General features: G+C 41.2%; 2 protein-coding genes across 8 annotated transcripts; both read right to left on the bottom strand.

Annotated features, from left to right (window-relative positions):
* Positions 1–66: 66 nt before the first annotated feature.
* On the bottom strand, positions 67–5507 carry golga7ba (golgin A7 family, member Ba). Of its 2 annotated transcripts, none has more exons than XM_057332116.1 (5): positions 4617–5387; positions 2287–2412; positions 1314–1466; positions 1120–1221; positions 67–923 (listed from the first exon to the last, which is right to left on the bottom strand). In XM_057332116.1, exons 1-5 carry the CDS (start codon positions 4689–4691, stop codon positions 843–845), a joined length of 537 nt encoding a protein of 178 aa, XP_057188099.1. In that variant the 5' UTR covers positions 4692–5387; the 3' UTR covers positions 67–842. The 2 variants fall into 2 exon arrangements, with proteins under 2 accessions (XP_057188099.1, XP_057188100.1); XM_057332117.1 differs by lacking the exon at positions 4617–5387 and adding an exon at positions 5396–5507 and having other exon boundaries at positions 68–923.
* A 158-nt stretch (positions 5508–5665) lies between these two features.
* Positions 5666–11542, bottom strand: zfyve27 (zinc finger, FYVE domain containing 27). 6 transcript variants are annotated; one of them, XM_057332035.1, is made up of 14 exons: positions 11214–11532; positions 10703–10939; positions 10391–10461; positions 9968–10154; positions 9797–9892; positions 9401–9513; positions 9144–9265; positions 8930–9001; positions 8811–8831; positions 8616–8636; positions 6990–7128; positions 6863–6909; positions 6678–6759; positions 5666–6594 (listed from the first exon to the last, which is right to left on the bottom strand). In XM_057332035.1, the coding sequence occupies exons 2-14, from the start codon at positions 10936–10938 to the stop codon at positions 6527–6529; spliced, it is 1275 nt and encodes a 424-aa protein (XP_057188018.1). In that variant the 5' UTR covers position 10939; positions 11214–11532; the 3' UTR covers positions 5666–6526. The 6 variants fall into 6 exon arrangements, with proteins under 6 accessions (XP_057188018.1, XP_057188016.1, XP_057188019.1 ...); XM_057332033.1 differs by lacking the exon at positions 8616–8636 and adding an exon at positions 8032–8088 and having other exon boundaries at positions 11214–11531; XM_057332036.1 differs by lacking the exon at positions 8616–8636 and having other exon boundaries at positions 11214–11531.
* Between the last annotated feature and the right edge of the window lie 139 nt (positions 11543–11681).

The following is an 11681-nucleotide window of genomic DNA, read 5'->3' as shown; positions in this document are numbered from 1 at the left end:
CACTCTTTACTATCATTGGAAAAAGACATTTTCTATGCTGACAATCTTTTTAATAAACCACCAAAACTCTATATTTTTATACATTTCTGTTCATTTATTCACTTTGCTACACTACAGAAAAGCACTCGTAGTTATTCAGACTCATTTTCTCTTTGCATAAATAGGGGCCAAACGTTCATAATAAGAAATGGAAGCTCACAATGAAGGTCAATGTATTTAAGGAAGTTCTCTTGGCAGTGATCTTATCACTTTTTTGCTGTGATGTCATGAGTGCAAAGCTAATGATTTCCACATTACAATATAAAACAGGTGTAAAGTCATACAGACGGCAGTGTGTAAAATATGACGTATCTGTCTTGATCTGTACCGACCGCTGATCCAAACTAAAATCTCAAATATATTCACTGTCTAAAAATGATCGCAAGAACGCTCATCTCCAAACACTCGAATGAAAAAATAAACAAACATGACAGACAGTGCAATGGAAGACTCTTGTGTGCCGATCGGCAGCTACATCACACAGCGGGGTGATTTTGCATATCAGAGGACGGAAGCTTATGTCAACTTTACCCAGAAGGCTACACTAAACATGTGCAACAGCTGCAGAGTTCTGAAGGTGCCGGAGGGTCACGTGCAGATTGGGATAACATCTGTTCAGATGAAGTGCAGGTCTGAGGTAACGGTGTGCCGGATACAAATGTGACGTGTCTCGAGGAGGCAGTTCTCAAACGATGTGTGTCGGACTCTCGGTTTGGCAATGTTGAGCGCTTGTTTCTTTTCAATGGGCGTCAAGGCAGACGTGTACAAGTGAGGAATGGTGAACATTACAGTGTGTGTTTGATTTATCGTCCACTGCTGCTAGTTGTACTGCTGCCAGAACTGGAACCGCTTGATCCACGATCCTCATACACACTGATTTCAATCTAACACACACTCATGTTAAGGGAATAACATCAAACACATAAACATGCAAAAAACAGATTCAAGTAATAACTTCCAAACTTGCACACACTTGTTTTTCTTGTGGGACCACAATAATTGTTATCATATTGTATTTTGGGGTCTTAGGGTTTACCAGGACCACACAAACCATAAGGTTTGTATTTTCTGTACGGATACAACCCTCATGCCTCTCTCTATCGGGTCTGTGATGAGTAAACCTCGGGGTGCGTAGATCTTCTCGTTCTGCTCCTGAATGTACCGTGAGATCTTCTTCAGCACCTGCTCACACAAAAACATGAGGTGTAACATTGTCGACAGCCAACTATGATTTCAGACGGTTTTTGGTCATTTGGCGATGCCAGCTGGAATACCTTTTCATAGCGTGTCTCGATGCACAGGAAGATGAGGTAAACCGTGAGGCAGGCGAGACAGCCCTCGAGGTACGACTGACCTCCGATCTTCTCCGCTTCAGCATAGTAATTATTCAGCGTCTTTACTGTGTCCTCAAACAGTGTCCTTTCGATCTGACCAATCGGAGGCAAGGGGTGAGAGTCGTCAGCCAATCAGAACGCAGCAGAGGATTCATATAAGGACTGACTTACATTCTGATATGTCTCAAAATTTACATCAGGCAATTAAAGTGACGAGTTAAAGGAACATTTCACCCAGAAATGTAAATTCTGTCTTCATTTACTCATCCTCAAGATGTTCTAAATCTGTATACATTTCTTTGTTCTGATGAACAAAGATATTTGGAAGAATGCTTGTAACCAAACAGTTCTTGGCCACCATTGACTACCATAGAGTAGTATTTTTAAAGAATAAAAATGTCTTTGTTCTGTTGGACACCGATTTGGAGCAACTCAAGGGTGTGTACATGATGACAGAATTATATTTTTGGGTGAACTGTCACTTTAAACGTTTAAATAACCATAATGAATGCCAATATAAAGCGATAAATAGATCCTGACAGTTTCTGACATCTTTTACACAAAACTGACAGATATACATTAAACACTTTTCCTTTTTATTCAGCAAGTCTTTACCGGCTCTCTATAAGATGATGTCACACCTTTCAATGGCTCTATTAGCAGCTCATTATGTGCGTGCGTGTGTGTGTTGTGAGGAGTTTGCGAGGTCAGCAGTGTGTGTGCAGCATTTTATCTGAGTCAAGAGTTCTGTTGTGTTTCTGTAGTCCTCTCACTCTTTTAGCTTTCATTATTAACTTTCTCTCTTTTGCTCTTTTCCACAAACACGCATGCACACACACACACGCACGCACGCACGCACGCACACACACACACACACACACACACACACACACACACACACAGATAAACTTACCCTGCTGTCTAACTCAGAAGGAAACTTGGTCTGGAACTTGCAGACGGTGCCGTCTGTGTAATCTCTCTGAATGAAGACTTTGTTGGCTAAAGACGCACTGTGTCTCAGCTCCTGAAGATTATGAAACTGCTCCAGAGATAATGTAACAAAGACAGAAGAGTTACAACTTTCTAATAATTTTAATCCATCTGAACAAAAATTCCTTTGAACAATGCAGCAGAACCGCAATCATTATTGCCAGAAGAAAAGCAGAGAACTGCAGTAGTTTCATCATTAGCTCATAGGGTAATGCAGTGACATCATCAATATTTGTATTTATAAATACCCAGTGATGTCATGATCATCAGAGCAATGTCATTCCAAACTCTCACACGCGCGCGCACACGCACGCACGCACGCACGCACGCACGCACGCACGCACGCACGCACTCACGCACGCACGCACACACACACACACACACACACACACATGTCTGGTTGACTATCCCCGTGGGGACAGTCCATAAGCGTAATGTTTTTTATACTGTACAAACTGTATATTCTATCCCCTATCCCTAACCCTATCCCTAAACCTAAAGATCATATAACACTTTTTGCATTTTTAGATTTTTTAAAAATATTGTTCTGTACAATTTATTAGCTTTTTTGCCCATGAGGACCTCAATTTTGGTCCCCACGGTGACACGAGTCCCCATGTGTTGGTGTGTATTCAGGTTTAGGTCCCCACCGGGATATACAAACATGAACACACACACACACACACACACACGTTTTGTGGGGACATTCCATAGACTTCTATGTCTTATTATATCTTCTATCCCCTAACCCTACCCCAACACCTAAACCTAATAATCACACAAACATTTCTGAATTTTTACATTTTCAATAAATATAATTTTGTATGATTTATAAGCCATTTTCCCTCATGGGGACCTGAAAAATATCCCCACAAAATCTAAAATCTACTGGTCAAAATCTACTGGTATTACTATCTTTGATATTAGGTCCCCACACAGTGATGAAGACCAGTACACATACACCCTAACTTCAGTGCTTTGTTTTTGCATTTTTTTAACACATTCAATTTTAACAGACCAGCATAATGAAGCTCAGCCCCCAATGTGCGACAGTGGTGCTCAACTAGCACGAAGCATCATTTAACAAAAACGTCTTATGTTATTTATATTATAGTGAGATACAGAAATGTGAAATGTCTCACTTGTAAGTCGCTTTGGATAAAAGCGTCTGCTAAATGCAAGCCGTGACAAAATGATCCATGCAGCCCTGACAACTCGCTTATTTGAAAACAGAGTCTGGTTTAGTAGCAGGTGCACATTCTGTCTGATATAGCAACAGGAAGAGACAGAACACACACACACACACACACACACACACACACACACACACACACACACACACACACACACACACACACACACACACACACACACACACACACNACACACACACACACACACACACACACACACACACACACACACACACACACACACACACACACACACACACACACACACACACACACACAGTGTGATGTGGACTCGATCAATCTCTGGCACTGACCTATTGCAGATCTCAAGAACGCTGACACGGCTCACATCTGCTTAAAGGCATATCTGGTGTCAAATGCACAACATTGCATCGAGAACTTGTTGAAACCTTATTGGAACTTGTTGATACACTGTTGATGTAAGTAATTGTACCCTACCTTTGAAAATTCCCATGGTACTGGATGTATTATAATATTTCAAAGAGTCCCACAGTACAATAGCACTTTTGATAGTATTTAGCAATAACGTGTTTTTGGTCTTTATAATCATTTTCTTATCATCACATGCCATCACTGTACCATGGTCCTACTACAGTAAGTACAGTTCTTAATAAGGGTAAACCGAGACTCGTGTCTTATCAGGACTAAACGACTCATTAATTATGCATGCAAACCGCGCTCTAACTGTCACAGACTCCCGCGAGCACAACCGATCGATCGCGAGGAGAAGATCATATTCTAACACAACACACACGCCATTGATACCAAAGCTATCAAAACACACTTTAACCTCCGGGTATGACATGTTCAGATCGTTACCAAAACGAATATGTTTATTTTCACCCCGCGCAATATTAAACAAAGAGAAACGCAACACCGTGCGCGTTCAAGGTTACTTACCGGCACGGCGGACGCACGTTTGACTCGTAACATAAACGTCAGAATAACTTTGCACCTCAGGAAATGGCGTGTATCTCTTCAAAATACAACCGGTTAAGTCACTTTCAATAAAGAGGAATGAATGTAAAAATATGCTTACAGACGCGTGGCAGTATGGGAGTTTTGTTCTGTCGGTCGCTGTCCGCGGTGCTGAAATCATTCCGTCACCGGTCATCGATCAGAAGCGAAAGAAAAAATCACGCACAAATACTACACGAGCTTTTACTAAGAGTTTAACGGCACAAGAACAGACGCTTTGATCCTGTCTGATGTCCAACTGTGCGCTCGGCTGCGTCACGAAACACGGACGCACGCGCTGGACTTTGACTGGCCGACGGCGAGCTGATTTAAATACGGCACCAGAGCACTATCTATCTATCTATCTATCTATCTATCTATCTATCTATCTATCTATCTATCTATCTATCTATCTATCTATCTATCTATCTATCTATCTATCTATCTATCTATCTATCTATCTATCTATCTATCTATCTATCTATCTATCTATCATCATGAACGTCCCTTGTGGCTGCCCACGGGTTGCGTTTACGGTCTTTTGTCTTGTGGATTATACGTTTAATTGATTTTACCCTACCCTTTTGTGTTAACCAGCTATAGCGATCATCGATCAGGCGCAAAGGTTGTGGGGTTCATTCCCAGTGAATACACACATTGATAAAATGCATTGAATGCACTGTAAATCGATTTGGATTAAAGCCTCTGCTAAACCCTTCACTTCTGCCTGTCACGTACCCATCCGTGATCACTGGCCCAGATTGAATTCCTCAAAACGACGCTCAGACGTTTCTTATAGAACAAACGCATCATACTGAACTCGTGTAACAAAGAAATGAAAAATAAAGGAGTGTCTCTCACCTCTGTGGCCATGTTGCCACGCGTCTACCCCGGTGCCGAAACGGGTTCAGTCGTTCCCGGGAATAATTCTTTGCGTTGAGGGATAAACGGGGCGGTGGGCGGAGCCGGAAACAATGACCGCGGGATGACGCGGTGGGGGAGGGGCACGGCAGACAGAGATTATTTACTGAAAGGTTCTTTGAGAAACCAAAAATTATTTTTACGGCATTGCTGGGAAGAAATATTTCAGGGCCTTTTTACCATTTCACAAATGCCACACAAATATTTCATAGTCAGAAAGTTTATTACTGTAACAGTATAGATTTAACCAGCGAAATAGCATAGTTGCTATACAATGTAGGCTACTGAAACCCAACAGATTGGACATTTAAGAGTTGACATGATCAAATAAACAGGCTACAGGGTAGATATACGGTACATACGTTTTTAACAGCTAAAACTCTGATTTTACATTCAGCTTCGACTTACAGTCAGATCGACAAATAGCATAACACAAAAGACAAAAAAAATGTGAACAAAAGAGAAACAAACTGACCCTTTGACCCTTATTATATTTCATTATGATCTCACTGTGCACCGATTGGCCAACAGTCCACTAATAATCCAAGGGCAATATTCTGATTAGTGGAGAACTGGTTGTACTGAGAAGGTCCATTAAAAGTTTTTCTTAGACATAATTACACAAATAATAGCAATAATACAACCAATAGAAATCAGAGTTAAGTTAAAAGGTTAATGAAAAAATATATCACCTCATCTGAGCAGCCTTTTCCCAATCAAGGGCAGTCATGCAAAGTGATGTCATAGTGAGGGGTGGCGAAATGACAGAACTGATATTTTAGCACATGTCAAAGTATACGAGCAACAATGTACTTTGGTGTAAGTGTTGGGTTTGACTAGGGAATATGCCCCAAGGAAAATGTCACCAAGCAGAAGTCAAGGGGTGCATTTAGAGTCTTTTTTTGTGCAGCAAGGGAAAAACGAAGGCAGCATCCAACTCAAGATTTTGGTCCTCCATGTCAAATATTCCATGACGCAGGAAAAAGCAGTCATCTTGAAGCCCACACCTTTAGTTCCTGATGCTGAGGGGCTTGCACAGGTTTACAGTGGTCATTTGGGGATGAGGGTCGCCTACTTGGTGCTCAGGAAGGTATTACACGTAGTACACACAAACACAGTTTCTCTCTGAGCCTCAGGAGCTGAAGAAACAGAGAAAAGAGAATGAGGTACAAAAAAGATCTTAAGCAGAATATTCTCTAAAACGTTCATGTATTGTTCTCACCTGTGGCTCCCATAGTGGACTTGAAGACTTTATGAGAGCAACAGCGAGAACAGAAACTGACCCCACAGTTACTGCAGTTTCTCTGAAAAAAGAATAACATAACACTTAATAAATCAATAAACAATGGTGAACCAACATTCATTCCAGAATGAAAAATCATGGCAAATAAAGATTAGAGGCTGTACCCTTTTCTTTAAAACAGAAAACGCTGAATTACACTGGAAACAGTTCCCTGTAAAAAGATGTCATGATTATAAAAAGAGGGATTTGTTTATACATAAGGTAAATAAAGAAAGAGAAGTATAAACAGACCGGTGTTGGAAGGAACCCGCTTGCGTAGTTTCTCTGTAAGTTTGGAGACTTTACTGCGGATGGGCTCGTTTCTACTCAACAATCCGTTATCAGACACGGTGTCAAACTCAGGAGCACCAGACGACATGTCTTCGTCGTCCTATCAAACATACACGCACAGTAAAAACGGAGAAATCAATCAGATTTATTGAACGAGTAACAAAAGGAGAGTTTAGTGATAGAGCTAAACCCATGAGCTCCAAAAGATCTGTGAACATACCAACACATGAAAACAAAAACCTGCACACAACCTTCTGTTTTACATCATTGTGATCTACAAAAGTAAAAAAATTCTTCAATCTCTGACATTTGTTAGGGACACATATGAATAAACTAAACTTCTCACGAAGGCCACATGTAAAGGTGTGTGAAGGTTTTTTGTTTTCATCTCTGTATCTAGAGGGCTTTGAGTTTAAACGGCTGATTCACTGAAGTCATCAGAAACTCGGCGTGTATGGACGTATGTGACTGACTTCAGTCAATCTGAGCCCATGTTTGTAGTGCTGCTGTGCTTGAATCATGAGTTCTCACATTTCTGTGTGTCCTGAAATCCCATGAGCCCTCTAAATGCAGGATCTAGTGAATGCTGGACTCTGTCATCACTTATTTACCCTCAAGTCACCCATTCAGCTTATTTCATTTAAGTAATCATCTTCATTTGGGTAAATCTGCTTTTGTTTTCATGAAAGGTCAGAGATGTTTGAAATGACATAATAGTGAATAAATGATAACAGAATCTTCATTTTTTGTGAACTATCCCTTTAAACGGACAAGAAAGGTTTAAATGCAGCCCATCAAACATATGCCAGACTCACCCAACCCTTCTCATAATTAGTTATAGGTTAATTCATGACCTCTCGAAAGACATACTGTGAAAATTGACCCTGTTCTGAAAGAAATGTCACCGAGCAACCAATTCCTGTGACATCACTGTTAATGGAAACCACCAAAAGGGGTGTGGTTAGTAAACCCAGAGATCATTATTGGCAGTGTATGTGGGCACCTTACGGAGTCTCCGCCTCCACAAGACCTTTGGTAGCAAATTGACTACCGGCCAAACCTACATTCAAAACACGGACCGGACAGGTTTAGTCGTGTACCGCATCACAAAAGACACTATGGACTACGATTAATATTCTTTAAAAGCATGAGAGTCTCATCAGCGGTTATTTGGCGAGCTCAAATGAGTCAAATGCGTTTGCAGAAAACTGCACACATAAACAAAACATTTTTTGAATCTGATGAAAGAACATGTCCCGAGCATTGCACCTTTAAAGCAAAACGCTTGCATCATAATTAATTCTCATTACCACTATGAAAATAAATATTTTTTTCATGTTTTTTAACATACTTCTATACATTATATTATTACACCTGTTACGTGTTTACAATGATAATAGTATGATCAATGACAAAAATGTAATCACAACATCATTTTAACATGAAAGAACCTGTGCGAGTGTTCAGTTGTATTATAACAAAAACATGCACACACACACAAACAAATACTGCAGACCAGGAGGTTTCTACACAGTTTGAGAGAATTTTCTCAAATACTAAGTGCTCCTGTTTAACTCTGTTACTCACCACTAAAGCCAAAGGAGTGTCCTTGGAAAGCAGAGTAGAGGTCAAAGGTCAAACATTTACAAATACACACTATACAACTCGCCATTCAACTATTTCGGACCAATTGCGATTAATTGATATCTACACTCATGCACACGCACTTTTAGTCTAATGTCAACGCTATAAGTCTCCGATCCACTAGAGGGAGCTACTTACCGGCAGCACCAGCTGAGTTTCCTTGAGTAAGCGAAGAGCAGAAATGGGAGAACGAGTGAGATCAAAAATACACAGAAAACACAGAGAAGAATTGAGTAGAGAGGAAAGTTTATCCTAACCTCTATTGCGTCTTTAAACTCATCATCAGGCTCCGCCTCCTCCGCCTCTTCAATGTTGCCAGGCGACAGATCCTTAACAAAACATTTACTCATATACTATACGCAGAGACATCGACGGAAGCGACAGACCCAATAACTAGTGTGTTTATCACACACATGCACATCATGAGTTTTAATATCACAGCAGGATCAATTCTCAGTCGTTCTTTCTCACCTCCACACTGGTGGGTGTGGGCGTGCGGTCCAGCAGTTGTCCCTGATCAGAATCACACGGTTCCGTTTCTTCGGCTGGCTGGACCCGACTCGGGAAAACAAACTCCTTCAGCTCCAGAAGAACTACAGAATGAGAAAATCAGGGGAGAACATCAGGCGGAGGAAAAGAAACATTTTCTAAAGGCCTGGCCTTGATTGCAGGTTATTTTGGTCAAGAACTGCCCACAGAAAGATGCTGAGGACGATATATTTACTGACCTCTGCAGAAGTCTTTGTTCCAAAGAAAGAGGGCGCTGTTGAGTACAGACAGGCTTAAACCCGCAGGGGCCGTGTACAGTAAACAAACCGCTGTCAGCACTGAACCGTAAAACCTGCGCACATACAAACACATTCATCATCACCTTTTTATTTATCATAAGATCGTTTGCCACAATGTCAATGTAATAGTTATTGTTTTTATATCAGATGTTTTTTTAAATCAACAAAAAAATTAAAATAGTATACACAAATTCAACAAATAAGCAATGAATATATCAAATATGTTAACTTAATATGAATTATTATTGTTAATATATACAGTTAGCCCACACTTTCAGAAAATGTACCCAACCACAAGAGATATTTATTTTGTGTTGGAAGTGGCGTTATACTCACATGGAGGACACCGCATGGCTCTCCCAATACAAAACCTTATACACAGATTCTGCATACACACACGTCTGGGTCAACAGGTCATCAATGCGTTTCAGCCTGTAACACACACACGCACGCATTTATTTCAGCTCAAGAGGATCATCTCTGAACATTACCATCCGGAACACCTACATGCCCTTGACCTCCAGCATGGCTTCCTGTTTGCTCATGTGAACCATCTGAAGGTCTCTGCGCTGGACCGCATAGTGTTTCTTCCTCTGAGCCGCCATCTCGCTGGTGACGCCCTTGCAGCGATCGCCCAGGTAACCCAGCACGGCTGGAGCCGAGACCCCAAGCAGAAGCAGAGAGATCCAAACACCTGACGATGGAGAGACACAGGCGTTCAATTCATCTTTATTACACATCTTTCTGGAATACTTGATTCTGATTGGTTGGTTAAAGCATTCTGTTGTCAAATAGTTTTAGATACTAAGCCCTTTAATACTGCAATTTGTGTTCTTATTTTGCCATAATGACCAGCTGGCTGAACATTATATCTTGTTGATTTCATCTTTCTTTACCAACATATGGACATGTGCTTTACGTCCATCTCACCTTCACTCAGAGTTAAGAAGAGGATGTTGAGCAGGATGCAACTCAACAGGGAGCACCATGGCATTCTCCATCTGAAAACACACACACGGGGTGAGAGCTGTATTCACGAGTGACGATCTGCAGCATAAATACGTCAGAAATGCATTTAGTGACTTGTTAGGACAAACAAAAGCTGTTTCATGGTTGTCATAGAAAACAGTCACATACGATACAGGAAGAAGCAATGCATGATGGGATTGAATAAACAAGCTGGGACATGCACATATAGTTGTACGGAAATGACTTGATCTTGTTTTATGGAATGATTCTCACCCAAGAAGGTACCGCAGTACCTCAACCGTGTCTGTGATGGGCTCCAGGTAGATGGCCATCCGCTTGAAGGAGATCACCATGTTGAGGAGGTCAAAGGTCAGTGCTTTGGGGCTGCTCAGCTCAGACGTGCTGTCCGCAAATGAGACATCTTTAGAGGGCAGCTGGGTAAGTTCTGCCCGGTCTCCACCCGTCTGCGGGGTCTCAGGAGGAGAGGAGGAGGAGGTGCTGCACTGCATGCTGGGACACCAGAGAACGTGACAGCGATAAACAGAGATGCTTATATAGTCGTATTGCATACATCAGACAGTCATAACGCTCACAACACTCACCAAACACATGTACAATTTAAACTGACTGATAATAAAACACACCATATGGCCATTTTAAAAGCAATGATATAAACGTTTTCTTTTATAGCCGTAATATAACTTGACTGTCATTACAGAAACATCAAGCATTTAACTTATACACCGACAGAGAAAGACATCGAGCACAACAAACACTAACGCACCTTATATATTTAAAACAGTAAGAAGTTAATTAAACCGTAACTTTACATCGTTAACGAGACATATTAAGTAAATGTATAAAATAAATGCTCTTTAAGTAATAAAATTCAAATGGTAACACCCAGGTCTGCAATGATATCAGCTGCTGCTTCCGTACTTCACAGGCTGACGAGTAGATGCCAGAGAGACATGACGAGAGCCGTCAAGAGAAGATGAGCGACGATCACATCGATGCTTTTACGTTCTCGTAGAACGGACGACAGGACGCCCAGAATAGATACCGGTGCCGCTAAAACAACTTTGCTCTTCACAGGATGTCGGTCTTTTCCCGTTTAATCACAGATGTTGTGCTTGTATGTACTGAATAAGGAAGCAGGGCATCTTAAACTTGACGCTTCACAGCCGACCACCCAGTTTATCAAAGCACCGTGCCCTGACTCGTGCTGAGGTGTTTTATTTATTTGTATTTA

Source organism: Triplophysa rosa, linkage group LG4 (genome assembly GCF_024868665.1).
Source record: "Triplophysa rosa linkage group LG4, Trosa_1v2, whole genome shotgun sequence".
In the NCBI taxonomy this organism is placed as follows: domain Eukaryota; kingdom Metazoa; phylum Chordata; class Actinopteri; order Cypriniformes; family Nemacheilidae; genus Triplophysa; species Triplophysa rosa.
Note: the sequence above shows the minus strand (reverse complement) of the source record. Positions and strands in the feature narration are given on the sequence as shown.

Coding starts and splice junctions, on each gene's coding strand:
- golga7ba (XM_057332116.1), bottom strand. CDS start 4,691: ATGACCGGTGACGGAATGATTTCAGCACCGCGGACAGCGACCGACAGA. Junction 1,467..2,286: donor CTTCTGAGTTAGACAGCAGG/GTAAGTTTATCT, acceptor CCGATTGGTCAG/ATCGAAAGGACACTGTTTGA. Junction 924..1,119: donor TAGAGAGAGGCATGAGGGTT/GTATCCGTACAG, acceptor AGTGTGTGTTAG/ATTGAAATCAGTGTGTATGA.
- zfyve27 (XM_057332033.1), bottom strand. CDS start 10,938: ATGCAGTGCAGCACCTCCTCCTCCTCTCCTCCTGAGACCCCGCAGACG. Junction 7,129..8,031: donor GGAGGCGGAGACTCCGTAAG/GTGCCCACATAC, acceptor TATGTTTGATAG/GACGACGAAGACATGTCGTC. Junction 6,595..6,677: donor GTCCACTATGGGAGCCACAG/GTGAGAACAATA, acceptor CTGTTTCTTCAG/CTCCTGAGGCTCAGAGAGAA.